We start from the raw sequence: 16,098 nt of genomic DNA, 5'->3' as shown, positions 1-16,098 counted from the left end.
TGTGGCTGGGGCTCTTTGCTGTCATGAATTTAGTGACAGCCCAGTGTTCACTGTACTAGCCTGTCGTCTTTGTTCTGAGCCATGCTGTGCATGTTTTTAATAAGGGGCATTTAAGCATGTTGTAAGAGATACCAGAAAAGCAGGAAGGTCTCCGGAAGCACAGAGCAGAACAGTTTGGGCAGCTGTAAAACCTTTGTATTTCTTTTAAAGTGTTTTTTTGTTTTTTTTGTTTTTTTCTTAAAACAGGGTTTCTCTGTGTAGCCTTAGCTGTCCCGGACTTACTTTGTAGACCAGGCTGGCCTCGAACTCACAGAGATCTGCTGGCCTCTGCCACCCTGAGTGCTGGGATTAAAGGCGTGAGCCACCACACCCAGCAAGCCTCTGTATTTCTAATGGAAATAGAATTTTATGAACTTTGGAAAACTGTTATAAAATATCTTCTGTGTGTCAGTAAAAGTAAGCCGTGGCACAAGAGGCCCTTGTTGAGTCACTGGCTCTGCTACACTCTGCCACTTCCTTTCCCGCCGTTCTAGATGTTGGGCTTGCAAATGCTGCAGTGGCCATGTTGTCTTGCTCAGCCACGTCTATCTGTAAAGAGGTTTTATTCTAACTCTTTTAAAAAGTGAGTCCTTGAGGAAGCTTTCAAGTAGGATTGAAAGTTAACATGCTTTCTTTAAAACTATATTCAGAAGATAATAAATACTGAAAGACTGGATGAATGATACTAGTAACTTAACTAATTTTACATGCACCTAATGACTGAGGAAGCCAAAAGAGGGTATCAAATCTCAGGCATCAGACCCACTGAAGACAAGCAGTTGTGAGCCCCCATGCAGGTACCAGGAATCAAACTCAAGCCCTCAGCAAAAGCAGCCAGTGCTCTTAAGCCCTGACCACCTCCCTAACTACATCTTAATACACAGGAGTTAATGTTTAATTCCGAAATCAGGTGGTAGATAACACTTGTTATGGCTTAAAAGAAGTCAGTATGGAGTATGTTCTTACCGGCCTGAGACAGTTTCCCTCGTGTAATAATTACTATTATTACATTATTATATTCCTCCTTACACAGAAACTGTTAAAAACAAGTATAAATGGTTTGGTTTTGGTTTTGGTTTTGGTTTTTCACAACTTTGCCTCAGTTACCTGCGGAAATTAGCCAAGATAGTAACCTTGTGCGATACCTTTTTAAGCCTTGATTTTCGGGGTGCCCACTGGAAATAATAGTGTAACTTTAGAAATAGAGCGGGCCGCATTATTATGAGCTAATTCAAAACGTGCTCGTGTGGCACTGAGTTTATGTAGGCATTACCCATTAGTCAAGGCTCTTCAGTAAGGATTGCACCTGTGTGTTGGAAATGGAACCCTCATGTGATAACCTTCTGAAACCCTTCAGTATAAAGGGCATGAGTTTGTTTTTCATAGAGCTACGGGCTTTCCCTCAGGAAATCCTAGGCATGGAGTCTGTAGACCAAGGAAAGACAAGGTTGCTTCCCTAAGACGCTCATCATCCAGTGTGGCCGAGGAGGTAGAAAGGTAAACACGGCATGAAAGTCTGGGCAGGGCCGCTGAGGTTAGCCCTTGGCACTCAACGGACGGTTCCCTAAGCCAAGCCTGATAAAGGCAGTGGAAGGGAGGGGCTGGTGGGAAGGGGAGGGGCCAGTGCTGGGGTGTGGAGCTGGGTACAGTAAACAGCAGTAAGATCTGTGCCAACAGGGAGATGCTCAGAGTCACGGTGGGTGGGCACAGCCAGGAAGAAGGACAGCATGGGAAAGGGAGCAGGACTGTCACATCCCGAGCGGATGCTCCGATCCAGGCTAAAGAGGTTGGGCTTTCTTCTGCACACTCTGTAGAAGGGCTTTACACAGACACCGTCCCCTGGCACTGGATGTCTCATTCTGATGTAAAATAATTACACTTTGATATAAAATGTACAAAAATCACTCTTGTTCATCATCTCTCTTAGTGAGTACTTTTCCCAGTTTCCCAAAGCCAGGTCTTCTTAGTCCTCGGAATAGTGGAGCTGCACAGAGGTCGTTTCTGCCTGGAGCTCATTGATGGCAGGTTTTCGTTAGGACACAGGAGCTGGAATAAAAACCAACAAGAGTTACCCTAATTGTGAAGGCAGTGTCTATGTAATACTTCACATGCAGTTGAGAAAACCCACTGTGCAAGCAGGGTTGCATGATAAGGGTTCCAGGCAGGAGTTACATGGAGATAGGAAAGTGAACCCTCGACCCAGACTCAGAAGATTCTAACTCTGTTAGGACCATCTCCATCCTTGAGACTCTTAGCAGCCCCTCAGTTCTCAGTGACAGCTTGAATATTTGGTCTAGTCATACCTTCGTTCAAGAGTGTGGAGAGGTAGCTGGCTCTCAGAAGTCCTCAGCACGTGTTTGTTACTGGTGATTAGGGCCAGGGTGTATGTCAAGGCAGTCTTGCAAAATGTAATTTTTAGTGAGTTTTGTGTGGAGAGGACAGACGTTGATTCATGAAGCCGGGATGGATGGTGATGGGTACAGCATGGAAGAAAGGACTGCAACGGTAGGGTTGTGTGTGAGAAACAGCAGGGAGCAGCCTGGCCAGTGGAGACACGCTTCATGAAAAGAATGATGAGAAGAGCATCTGCAGTATGCTCTCATGACCTGCATTTCCACCAGGACCCCACCTACTCACCTCAGGCCTGGTGTAATTCACTGAAAATAACTAGACATTGTAATGTCTTACACAGGAGGCCACGGGTGCCTCTTCGTGTTCTGCCTTTCAGTTTGGAGATTTTTCTCCTAGCTAGAGAAGAATCTATGAGAAAAAAAAAATACAGCAAAACAAACCTATTAAAACAGTCATTTCCTAGTTAGCTAAACACCTAACAAGACCAACACAAGGCATTGGGAGATTTTTAAGATGGTTAGGACTGTTATCAGATCCTGGATGATTCTGATTCACGATTTGTCTGTGGATACCCCAGCCTCACCTTTGGGGTTTTTTGTTTGTTTGTTTGTTGTTTTGGTTTTATTTGGTTTGGTTTTGAGATAGGATTTCTCTCTGTAGCCTGGCTGTCCTGGAACTCACTTTGTAGACCAGGGTGGCCTTGAACTCACAGAGATCTGCCTGTCTCTGTCTCCCAATTGCTGGGATTAAAGACAGGTCTCTCTCTCTCTCTCTCTCTCTCTCTCTCACACACACACACACACACACACACACACACACACAGAACAAGCCTCATTTTCCCCCCCAGGCCTATCCTCACACAGGCTCTCGTCCTACTGGCTCTCTCTCTCTCTCTCTCTCTCTCTCTCACACACACACACACACACACAGACACACACACACAGAGCAAGCCTCGTTTTTTTTTTCCCCCAGGCCTAGCCTCACACAGGCTCTCGTCCTACTGGATGACCTGCTCCCTCTATTTTAGTGTCTGTCGTTTAAAGTTGAGTCACTGCAGCGGCTCACAAGAGCCAGACCCTGCCCATGCCACTCTGAGGACTGAACTGAGAACCCTTTGCTGGTTCTAATTGCTGATCTGTGATGTGCTGGGTGACAACTGCAGACAGCTCAAACATGGAGCTAAAGAAATGTGAGGAATCCCAGCAAAGCAGCAGCCATTACTTAAACACAAACACGGGCAAAAGTTTTGGAGAGTACAGCCTGGCAGAGTAGCTCATGCCTTTAATTACCCCCGCACTGAGGAAGTAGAAGCAGGGGATCACTGAGTCCACGGCCAGCACGGTCCACAGATCAGGTTCCAGGGCTGTATAGAGAGACCCTGTCTCAACAAATGACGATTTGGAGAGTACTAAGGAGAAAAGGTCAGGAGGAAAGGAATGCCATAGTGGGCCCTTCTGAAAGAGCGTGTAGGACAGCCAGTGGGTTAACAGCAGACTAAAGGTAACTTGCACAGTTTGCGATGGTTCCATATAGACATTCCATGTGCCAGGGTTCTGTGGTGTTCCATAGCTTGTGTCCAAGCCATGTGCTAAAAGCAGTAGCCGTTCCTCACCCATGAACAGTAATGACACCTTTCTGCTTGACTTGAGTTGAGGGACCCTGGAACACAGGGCTGTAAGATCTCAAGCCGACCTGGAGAACCTAACACTGAACTCCAAAAGATGAGCCACCTGGCTTCTCTGTAGAGGAATCCCAGTGAGGGCTGCATTCTTGAGCAGCGGGAAGCCAAAGGAAGCCTGCTTGTCCTGTTCCTTTAGGTCTTTCATTGACTAGTTTTCTAAGACATGTTAGAAAGAAACACTAGCATGGCACTTGCTTCTCCTTCTTTTCCTGGAGAAAAGAAGGCTGGTTGTGCCCTCAGCGATCCACTCTCGCTGCCTGTGCCTGCCACTACCCCACAGCATGCCCTCCTCCATTCCTTTGTTCTCAGCATGCATCTTATCTGCGGCCCTGGAATGCTTTGCACTAACACATTTTTGTCTGTGCTTTTAATATGTCCCATTTCTGCATGTTTCCTTTTTTGTTTGTTTTTTTTTTTTTAACAGAATCCATTTTCCAATTAAAAAATAACATTGTAATAAGAGAGTCTTCTTTTTACCAATTAGGTCAAAGTCCTAAAATTTTAAGACCCAAACCCCATGGTTTAGAGCGAACTGATTCACAAACCATAGGTGACTTTGCTACAAGAAGAAAGGGTATGTACCTGTATGGGGCATTGGGATTTCTATTTACTTTCATACTTTTTTTTTTTTTCCTAAAGAAAAAAAAGAAAGAAAGACAAAAGGAGAGCTTAAGTAGGACTGCTATTGCAGACTGCTTTCTGGTGTGGTCTTTGTAAGGAGAATCCATGAGGCGCGCACGGGGAGCCTGTGCGCAGAGTGGCTGCAGCGCAGGGCTTACCTGATCCCCTGTCCCCTGCAGTCAGCTCCCTCTGCATCATCCCCATCACTCTCCTGGCAGCACAGTGCTCTGCTTCTGTAATGGGCTGCCGCGAGCCCCAGGTGTCTCCTTGTCTGTGCATATGTATATGTCTTCTGTTCCGAAGTAGAATAAAAAATAATTTCCATGTTTTGACTATGGCATGACTTAGAAATTGACAGCTGAAGTCTTACTCACCTGTTTACGTTTGAAAAGAAGGGGCATGGAGAAAAATCACCTTCCTTCAGCCCAGGATGATTGCATGTGTCTACTTTAAGGGTTAGCTGGGTGAAACTCTTAACTCTGATTCAGTACTAAGTCTTCATTATGGCTCAGCCATGAGCCTGTGTGAGCTGTAGCTTCGACACGACTGCTTTGTGTTCTCACGGTACTCATAAGATAGTTGATTAAGATTACGTATTTTTGAACCAAAAGTAAGGAAACCTGGGAAATTTTTTTGGTAATTCTTATGGATTGAGATGTGGCAAAGTTTCCAGTGCTCTGTACACGTCATTTTACATGAGTAAAACTTTACTTAGGCCTCAGTAGTGGGGAACATGTTTTTCACAGATGATCAAATTCCCCCCAAAGATGAAATTCATGAAGCGATGCATCAATAAGAACAGTGCCCAGCAACCTTAAAGGAATGCACATTTACATTCTCATGTAATTTATATCTGCAAGATGAGCGCTTAAGTTAAGACGCACTGTAGAGCAGGAGGGCTCAGCCCTGGGCTGGCGTCATGCAGCCTCACTGAGCTTTGTCACTGAGCACTGCACTTGTCTCTCTGTCTGTGTAAGACAATGTCTGCGTACCAAGTATGGATTGTGACATGGGAGGATCTTGCTTGTTTTCAAAGTTGTGTTCACTGACACCTCCTCTTCCCTGTATTTTCAGCCAAGCCTGCTCCCTTAGAAATCAAGCCTCTGTCCGAGTGGGAGGAGCTGCAAGCCCCGGTCCGGTCTCCCATCACCAGGAGCTTCGCACGCGAGTGAGTGTTCCCATGAAAACACGGAGTTAGACTAGCGAGACAATTAAAACCGCTTATTTCGAGGGAAATAGGCCGAACAACAGACTAGAGAAGCCCCCGTTTCAAGGTTCCACAGATCAAAACTGTCGCCATTTGTGGTAATACAGATATTCAGTATGTAACTAGAAACTAGTGGGTGTTCCAGAAAGAGAAGGTGATCACTTGTTTTTGTTCGGGAGTGATTTGACACCTGTCTCTGGACATTCCTAACGGGCGCGTTTTCCGTCAGCTCCTCCAGGTTTCCCATATCCCCCCGGCCTGATTCCGTGCACAGTACCACATCAAGCAGCGACTCTCATGACAGCGAGGAGAACTACGTCCCCATGAACCCGAACCTGTCCAACGAAGATACGGTAAGCAGCAGTGCCCCGGTTCACGTCTCCATGCCCGAGCTGCCGTTTGAAAGCAGTTCAGCTTAAAAATGCCCCTACCGTCCTTACCCGTTGATCATCACGGAGTTCTTCCGACTTGAAAAAACAAAGCCTATTTTTCAGGTGGTTTTACCTTTTTAAGTACTGTGGCAGTCTCATGCCAGCCACGGTCAAACTGTTCTGTCGTTACGGTGGGAAATCACTGAAAAACATGAAGGTTTTTGTTCCAGCTCCCTGGAGCTGGAACACATTCCTGAGACAGTCGGCTTAGAAAGAGAGGTTTATTTGACTTGGAGTGTCCGTTAGGAGTGTCTGTGAGTGCCCACTTTTGTTGCTTCAGCCCGTGGTGACACATGGCTGTGGTTAGTGGTCTCATGACCCGTGGTAAGGTGAGAAGAGGAGCCCAAGTCTTGTCACACCCTCTTCAGGTCTGCAGTGAGGTGAGGTAAGACCCCACCTCTTAAAGAATTCAGAGTGCCGTTGTGAAGGGCAGACCCTCCCACCTCGGCCCTTGAAGGGCCATGTACATCCCTGCTCTGAGGGATTTATAGTTGGTTCCCAGCTGTATTTCAGTTAAGTCATTCTCCGTTTTTATTTTTATTTTTAGAAAATCCACTGGGGGGTTTTGCAATGAAATCCTTCTGGCCAGGCTATGGCAGGCTTCTGCAAGTATTGTCGTGCAGAAGGACCCTGATAATCTTTCAGTTAGGCAAAAGGGAGGAAGAAAGACAGATATTACAATCCAAAGTCAAACTGAGGAAATAAAATTAAGAATTCCGGTGCTTTCTGACATTAAGGCAGGAAAGTAAAAGTGCCAAAGGGCTTCCTGATATGTCCAAAGAAACGCGAGCTGTGGAAATTTTAGAAAACCCAAATAAGAAGAGGCTTTGGGGCTGGAGAGACGCTCCAGCCGTCGGGAGCACTGGCAGCTGTCACAGAGCGCCAGAGCTCAGTGCCCAGCTCCCGCTTTAGACGCTGCCGAGGGGTCACAGCAGGACCAGGGGATCCGTGTGTGAGCCCTGCACACGTGCCTAGGCACGTACAAACACGTACATACTCACTTACATTCTCTTTAGGTTTTGGGGGGCTTTTTTGTTTGTTTGTTTAGTTGGTTGGTTGGTTTGGGCTTTTTGTTTTGTTTTTATGTTTTTGTTTTGTTTTGTTTTTTGAGACAGGGTTCTTCTGTGTAGCCCTACCTGTCCTGGAATTCATTCTATAGACCAGGCTGGCCTGGAGCCCACAGAGATCTGCCTGCCTCTGCCTCCCAAGTGCTGGGATAAAAGGCGTGTACCATCACTGTCCAGCCACTTAATTTTTTTAATGACCCAGGTGGAAATAACTGTGTGCCAGGTACAATTGAAAAGTCAACGGTGCCCATGCAGGCGCTCCATGCTGCCAGCCGACAAGACCCAGTGACCCACACAGCCCTTTGTTACATTGTTAAGCAAGGGTCATCAGAACTCTTAACTCTCGGAACACAATGTGGTGATGGAAAGCCATGGAAATTCATGGTGTCTAACATGAGCTTAGAGTTAGTAAATCAGTATTAAAAGAATTAATAGTCTCAAAAAAGTTAGGACAGATTCTTGCCACATCTGACTTGTGTACAAAGACCAAGTCACATTCATCATATGAATCCTTAATAGGTTGCCTAAAATTTGAGTCCTGGTCTAACAGTACTGCCATAATGTTAATATCAATCAGTTTTGTATATTTCTTAAGAATTTTAGAAAACCTAGCACTATTGTTTTATTTTTGTACTTAATGTGCAGAATACTTAGAATCAGTCTCAGAACTTTAGAGTTTCTCTATAAATGTGTGGGGACAAAACTGTGTGGAAGGCTGTCATAGAGACAGGACTGTTCCCCGCCAAGACTGGTACAAGACCCAATGAACTTCCTTTAGAAGCTGTATTCCAGTCCTGCTTCAACATGAACAGAAAGACCAGTTCCCCTGGTCATTAGACATGGAATTCCGTTAGGAGTGCTGATAAACTCTCTTGAGGAGCAGCTGGAATTAACTGTGTGAGCGATATATGTCTCACTTTTGTAGCTTTCTAATACTGTAAAGACTGTCCCAGCCAGGCAAGGCAGAATGTGGGTGATAACCTAGGAAAAAGGGGGTGCCAGCCATTTTAACTGGGCGTCTATATGTTTCTGATTTCTTGCAATCTGTGTCATGGGTCAGAAAGTTCTTACCAAAGTCTCTTTCCATTTCTTCCACCTCCAGATTTTTTGTTTTTAGTCTTTAGTGCCTCCCTCTATCTTCCTGGTTTTGTTACCTGAATTTAGGGAGCAGTTTTATCACGCAGTTCCTTTGAGGAAGTAAAGGGAGCAGGCTGCGAGAAAGGAGACTGAAAAGAGTGGAGTCATAACCCATGCCCTTTAGTTGACATGCTCTGAACTTATTTATCTCTAGATACCTTAAAATTCAACATGGATATTTATTTATTAAATTTTTAATGTACTATGTTTTGGTGATGTGTCTCCCTCTCTCCCAGCCCGTCCCCCTCTCCCTTGAAAGCAAGGAGTATGAGGATCCCTCAGAATAAAAATGTCACTGAGTACATACATGTACACTTTTGCTTTGTTTTGAGATGTGACGTTGCAGTTGTAGCCCAGGAAGGTCTTGAACTTGTAATTCACTTGCATCAGCCTCTGGAGTGCTAGAATTACAAATGTGTCCTCACCCTCAGACCTGTAAAGTTTTAAAAATGTTTGCTTGAGCTTTTGCAGCCATTTGTGGCTTGATGTCTATGTCTTTTTTATTATTACTCTTTTCATAATTTCGTGTGTGTGTGTGGTGTGCTGTGTCTTAGTTAGAGTTTCTGTTGCCGTGAAGAGACACCATGACCACAACACCTCTTATAAAAGCAAACATTTGACTGGGGCTGGTTTACAGGTCAGAGGTTTAGCCCGTTAGCAGCATGGCGGGAAGCATGATGGCTCGCAGGCAGACATGGTGCTGGAGAAGGAGCTGAGAGTTCTACTTCTGAATCGCCAGGCAGCAGGGAGTGAATATCTGAGCCACTAGGCCTGGCTTGAGCTTTTGAAACCTCAGCGCTCACCCCCTAATGACACTTCCTCCAACAAACTCACAGCTACTCCAGCGAGACCACACCTCCGAACAGTGACGTTCTCTATAGGCCTGTGGGGCCCATTTTCTCGCAAACCACCACGGTCTGTGTCTGTGCTGTGTTGCTTGCACAAGCCTGGGTAAGGCGACTGAGCAAGGGACACTTACCAGTGGCTCCTACACCTGTGAGAAATATGGCTGCTGCCTCCTACAGCCATCAACTGCCTGTCTCTCCTCAGGCCAAGTCTTAGTTTAACTAAGTGTGACATCAGAGCCCAGGAATTCAACACCGGTTTTGGACAAACGTGCCCATCTCCCCCGGGGAAAGAAGAGGGGCAGGAAAGAAGAGAGCATGTTACCTGAATGCCTGTCCACTGTTTTCCTGCTGTGCTTTCAGAATCTCTTTGGCAGTAACAGCCTGGATGGAGGGAGCAGCCCAATGATCAAACCCAAAGGAGACAAACAAGTTGAATACCTGGACTTAGACCTGGATTCTGGGAAATCCACGCCACCACGGAAGGTAAGGGCGACCGTGTTCGGCAGATGGTTCAACCACACTTCGAAGGACCGTCTTCTTTGGGGAAATCTGGGGCCTGATTATTTGACCTGAGTGACTGTTGGCTTCTAAGTTGTGGGCGGCAGCATTATGAAGACTGACAGATTTGTAGTTTCCCTTTCAAAAGGTGTGGGAGTTACGTACTTTCTACTCATTGTGGTTGGTGCAGAAATGATTCCTTAACAAATTCCAGAGTTCGTCTCTTTAATGGAGAAATTCGCTGAGCTGAGCGTGGCACCGCACCTTTAACCCCAACACTCAGAAGGCAGAGGCAGGTGGAGCTCTGCCTTAGTATGGTTGACATAGTGAATTCTAGAATACAGGGCTACATAGAGAGACCCTCTGGAAAAAAGAAAGAAAAGGGAAATATGTCATGTGCTGTTTTATCTTAAATTTTAATTTATATTAAACCTACCAATTACACAGTTTTATCATAACTTCTTTTTTTAATTTTTAATTTGGTTGTGGCTGTGTGCACGTGAGTATAGGATCCCTCAGAGACCAGAAAAGGGCATTAGCTTCCAGGAGCTTGAGTGACAGGTGGCTGTGAGCCACCTGACTGAGTGCTAGGAGCCAAACTCCGGCCCTCTGCAAGAGCGGTATACACTGTTACCCTGAGCCTGCTCTCCAGCCCCTGTCGCTCTTCCTACCACATTCTTTAAGTCATGTTTTCTTACATTTTTCTTTGTGTTACTCCTTCTCTACTACTCCCTCTCAGAGCTCGTAGTTTATGCAGTAAGTCCTGTAGACGTGTCTGTAATGGAGTTCTGTTGGTAGCGACTCCTCTCAGGCTGTGTGTAGCTGAAGTCTCTTCATTAATTTTGAAAAAAGTAAGACGTTTGCTCACATAAGATGTCATTAGTTGTACCAGAGAAAAGCTCAGTGCAGTCGTGACATTGTCCTCCAACAGGATCAGAAAGACTGCTCACCACGTTGGAAAGGACACCGTCGGACTGTCAGATAGCTGAGCCACTGAGATCAGTTCTTGACTGGGCCTCTTCACCACATAGGGACCCTTGCCCACTGTCAGCTCTCCTCCTGTTTTCTAGTCGCTGATCCTCAGCTGTTTCCAGCTGAATTTCAGTTTCATGAGACCAAGTGTAGATGTAGTTGGTCTTCTTTTCAGTAATCCGCTGTGTGGAAGCTGTGCTAGTTACACACACACACACACACACACACACACACACACACACACACCATTTATAGCTTTTTCCTCAAGTCTCAAAAGTTCTGTTAGGATCATTTTACATATTGCTTCTCTGCTTATTTTTATTACCTTTTTTATTTCCTGCCAACTAGAAATATAGTACACCTACTATTTCACATCTTTGTAATTTTCTTTTTTTGTCCTATGGTTTCTCTGTTTAATTTAGCTCTATCACCAAGATTTACCAATTCTCAATTTTTGTAGTTGTTGAAGTTTTTTGTTTTTTTGTCATTGTTGTTGTTTGGTTTTGGTTTTAGGTGTTTTGTTTGTTTTTGTTGTTGTATTTATCTCTGGAATGAAATTCTGTTCTGTTTGATTTAGCTGACATTACTCTCTTTGTGTTCCTTGTGTGTTCACTGCCTTTTCTGGCTTACCCTTTAACACTGTCCGCATGTGTTACAGTGCTGGTGCGTTCAGGAGCTGAAGTCTCGGAGGCCGGGATTTGTGTTTACTCTTTCTGCTAGCACACTCTTCATGGCTTGCCTTCTTGTGTATTTCGTACATTTTTATTGCAAATTCATGATTGAACTTGGAGGACCCGAATTTCCTCCACAAAGCATCTCTAATTCCAGTTGAGCTCCCCGCCCTGGGCCCACATCCGCTCCCTTTAGGCCTCAGATTCGGCATCACCCCCATCCTTACCTCCTCCTCTCACCGCCCTGTACTATATCCCTCCACATTTATGTCAGCTACCTTTGCAGAGCAGAAGCCTGCCCCTCCCCACCATGCACCGTACAGCTCGGACTTGTCCTTGCAGTTGAGGGAGCAATACAGAGAGAGCGCCACAACCATGTTTGATCTCAGTTTTCTTGTGTGTAGTTGCGTGCTAAGGGAAGAGGGGCCGTTGCCCTTTGTAGTTTGTTTTCCCTCAAATATTACTTTGCCAAAAGTACTTTTCTTAGCATAAAGAGTAAACAGCTGTTTGGTGCCAATCCAGGCCGGAAAAAATCAAATGTGAGCCCAAGAGACTCGGGCTCTGTGTGTTAGATGAACTAGGTTTTTTAGGAATGCCATCTGTGGTGGGAGTATTTCTTCGAATGGTTCTATATATAAAATTAAGATATATCAGTGTCAGATTAGGGAGGAGACAGACAATACAGTTAAAATGAGGTAATGTCATTTTTGTGTGTGTAATTCCAGGAGTGCTTGCTTGTTTGTTTTTGAGACAGGGTTTCAGTATGTAACCCTGAGTGGTCTGGAACTCTCCACATAGACCAGGCTGGCCTTGAACTCATGCAGTATTTCTACTACCTATGCCTACCAAGTGCTGGGATGAAAGATTTGTGACCCCACACCCAGCGTATGTGTCTGTGTCAAACTTTGAGCTTCACTCCACCCTCACAAATAATACTTTTGGGCTATTTCTTTTTTTTTCTTTTTTGTTTGTTTGTTTTGTTGTTGCTGTTTAGCAAAAGAGCAGTGGTTCGGGTAGCAGCATGGCTGATGAGAGAGTGGATTATGTCGTAGTGGACCAACAGAAGACCCTCGCCCTGAAGAGTACCAGGGAAGCTTGGACGGATGGGAGGCAGTCCACAGAATCTGAAACACCCACCAAGAGTGTAAAGTGAAGACACAACATTGCCAGCCAACAAGAGCTGGGTGGAAAAGATAGACGCCAAGTGAAGATGCTTCTCCTCTCTCGGTGGAGCCTCAAGCAAGCAGGGGCAGAGAAAAGGACCTCTCAGACATGTTCAAGCAAATTAGATTGTGAATGGTGCTGTGTGGTATTAAATTTGTAACATGTAAATAACGTGGGGAAATAGTGTTTTAGTTCTCAGAGAAACATCTGTCCCTAGCTAACACACCTGTAGTATTACTATACTGATGCACTTTCTCATTTAAAACCTTGGTTTGGGTCTTCCCAATCTACCTTAACAGAATTCCCTTGGGAGTTCTTTTTGTCTCCTCACGCTACTCTATATAACGTACTAAGGATTCTGGAAATTCTAGTGAAGCTACAGGGCTAACACCATTAAAACGAGAAGTAGGTTCCCAAATCGCTTTTCCCTTTACGGTGGTAACCATTAGCGTAAGCTATAGAATATAGTTGGACTTGTCCTTCGTCGTTTTCCAAAACTACCGGGGATAATGTATATACTGCTGTCAAGACCCAGTTCTCTGGCTCATGTATACTTAGGTTTCAATAGTAGAACTTTGTTGTTTTCTGTTAATTACAGTGTTTAGTGTTCATTGTGTGCAGGCTCTGCTGGGTAGGGTCTTGCACCTTTAAAAGACTGACTCTAGTTACACTGTTAAGCCCACAATTCATCCACGGCATGGATTGATGATCTGTTCTAACACTTGTCACATGTAGTAAACATTATTTGCAAAAGGTAGATTGTATAACTAATCAGGTACGTACAGGCCACTGATGGGCTAATATACTGATCAGGTTTAGACAAAGAACTTCAGTTCAGTTTTTGTTAGTCCTAATGTTGGTTTAGAATTAATGAACCAGTTGTCATTCACTGTCAGTTACAGCAACATACTGTGATTTTGAATTAATTAGACAGCAATTCAAGATTATTACTCTTATTAATGAAATTATCTCTTTTGACACCGTAGTGCCCTTTCTATGATTTTTTTACTTAATATTCTTCTTGGCCTTATATTTAAATCCCTATGCAATTAATGTTTTATATATGCATTTTTTTTAAAAAAAGAAAATGTCATTTTAAGTGATTCATGTATGTAGCACCTGTTGCTTTTATGAGTAAATGAATTAAGAATTTTGTACTGTGATTTGTATTCACTGCCCCAATTCTCGAACTGTTGGAGCCTTGCTGTGCTGTGAAACCCTGTATTCGTGAACGCCACCCAGCCAGATCTCTGAATCCACCAGGCGAGAGTGCAAGTCTCTCCCCTGCACCAGGCCATCCCTGGTGTGGGCATTCAGACCATCAGTTAGCGGCTCTGAAGTCACGCCTGTCTGTCTTGGCTTAGCTGCCTGACTCGGGAAGCAGCTAGTGTCATCCATTGTTCATACACTAACTTACGTACAATCTCTGTGCATTGGTCTGGCACTCACTAATGGCTTGGGGTGGGTTCACAGAGAATGTCTCTGAGACAGTGAGGCCTGTCTCCCTCCATCCAGACCTCTTAACTGTTGCCTCAGTACACATGTGCCCTGATTTATGGCCCGCGGGCCACAGACCTGTGCCTACTCTGTGCACTATGCTGTTTTTCTAAGTCCACAAGCTGTGTTCTTAGCTAGGGGAGTTGTAGACTAGTAACATCGGATGCTTTTAAATGTGCGCTTCTTTTTAAACAAAAACTAAAACCCAGAACTGAATTTTGAGGTGGATTTTTAAATAAAATTAAAAAAAAAAAATTCTTTGAATTTGGTGTGTGAACTGTTTTTTGTTTGTTTGTTTGTTTGTTTCTTTTAATGTGCTTTATTTTCTGTGAACAAGCTACAAATATCAAGAAAATCCAAACCAGATCTGGAGAGATGTCTCAGTGGTTGAAAGTACTAGCTGCTCTTAGAAAAGACTGGGGTTCAGTTTGAACATCTACATAGCAGCTCACAAACATCTGTAATTCTAGTTTCAGGAACCCTGACTCAGTCTTCTGGCCTGCAGGCATTGCATACATGTGTACAGATAGACATGCAGGCAAAACACCCATACACATTCTAAAAAGTAAATTCTTAAATGTTGTACATACTCTCTTTGAAACATGGCAGGTGGAGGGCTAGAGAGATTGCTCAGTGGTTAGAGCGCTTATTGCTCTTGCAGAGGACAAGAATTTGGTGGTTTACAGCCATCTATGTAACTCCAGTTCCAGGAAAGCCAATGCCCTCTTCTGACTTCATTTGGCACCAGACATGCATGGTGCTGCAAGAAAAATAAAGGAAACAGAAGGCTCATTCTGCTCCTGAGTAGTTGAATATAATTAAACATTATTGCTAGCCCAGAGAGGCACACAACCTTGAATTTTTGTATGTTTTATAACAGAACTACCAAATGAGAGCTACCAAACTAAGAAAAGATTGGGGTTCAACTACCAAATGAGAGCTACCAAATTGTTGAGATGCATCTAAACTCTCCCCATGTAACAGGCGTAAAAGATGAGAGAGGGTATTGTGTGGACAGCGAACACAGTTTTAGATGTCCAACCCAATGGTATATGATTAATCTTTCTTTAAAGCTGTTAGGGACCTGGTAGAGTGCTTGCGTATCATGTGCAAATCCTTGGGTTCAGTCACCAGTTCTGCCTGAATGGGGCAACTGGGAATAGGGACACAAATGCAGTCTCAGCAGGAACATCAAAGGTTCAGAGCCAGCCTGGACTACTTTGAGACCCTGTCGCAAAACCATTTTTCCTGGGGCCGCAGTGGTGCTCAGCAGTTCAGAGCACTGGTTATTTTCCCAGAAGATTGGGGGCTTGATTCCCAGCACCTGCGTGTCAGCCCACAGCCATTTGTAACCCCAGTCCTGAGGCATCCAACAGCCTCTTCTGACCTCTGAAGGCTTTGCATGTGCATGGTGCACAGGCATACATGTAGACAGAACACCCAGACACATACGGTAGAGCTTACATCTTCCTCTCAGTAGAAGCCAAAGCAGAAATGTTTCTGTGTACTTTTTCCATAGCTTTTGTAGATCTACAGTAGTCTAATATGCAGGATTATTGTTATGCTGAATTACTTAAGAATCAAGCGGCTGGAGATACAACTTAGTGACAGACCATAAATATAGCAAGCTGGGTCCAATCTGCAGCCTTAAAACACAAAAAGAATTGTACTAAGAAGCCTACTTTCCCTAGAAAGATAAGATCCACTAAACACTGTATTAATAATTTAAATTACGAGACAGTTATCTGTAGAGCAGACTTTTCCAAGCCTTTTTCAGCACCAGACTCTTTAAGATATTTGTTACTCAAATACACAGAGCCAGAAAAAAAAATTTTTTTTCATTATGGTGTTATCTAAATTATCTAAACACGGATGTGTTTAAATTGTTGATAGAAACCCCAGGAACTAATTTA

At 44.3% G+C, this 16,098-nt stretch overlaps 1 protein-coding gene across 5 annotated transcripts in view; it reads left to right on the top strand.

Annotated features, from left to right (window-relative positions):
• Gab1 (GRB2 associated binding protein 1) overlaps nucleotides 1–14,449 on the top strand; it is a 112,862-nt gene extending 98,413 nt beyond the window's left edge. For 4 of the 5 annotated variants that reach the window (XM_021648610.2, XM_060393223.1, XM_060393222.1 and 1 more), the window contains exons 7-11: nucleotides 4,557–4,646; nucleotides 5,768–5,861; nucleotides 6,130–6,253; nucleotides 9,744–9,866; nucleotides 12,519–14,449. In XM_021648610.2, coding sequence (XP_021504285.1) covers nucleotides 4,557–4,646; nucleotides 5,768–5,861; nucleotides 6,130–6,253; nucleotides 9,744–9,866; nucleotides 12,519–12,677 — 590 coding nt within the window. In that variant the 3' untranslated portion in view covers nucleotides 12,678–14,449. The remainder of the gene's footprint in view (nucleotides 1–4,556; nucleotides 4,647–5,767; nucleotides 5,862–6,129; nucleotides 6,254–9,743; nucleotides 9,867–12,518) is intronic. The other variant, XM_021648611.2, reaches the window with a different exon arrangement.
• Nucleotides 14,450–16,098: the final 1,649 nt, after the last annotated feature.

Source organism: Meriones unguiculatus, chromosome 10, assembly GCF_030254825.1.
Source record: "Meriones unguiculatus strain TT.TT164.6M chromosome 10, Bangor_MerUng_6.1, whole genome shotgun sequence".
In the NCBI taxonomy this organism is placed as follows: Eukaryota; Metazoa; Chordata; class Mammalia; order Rodentia; family Muridae; genus Meriones; species Meriones unguiculatus.
This window is presented reverse-complemented; position numbering and strand designations above follow the sequence as displayed.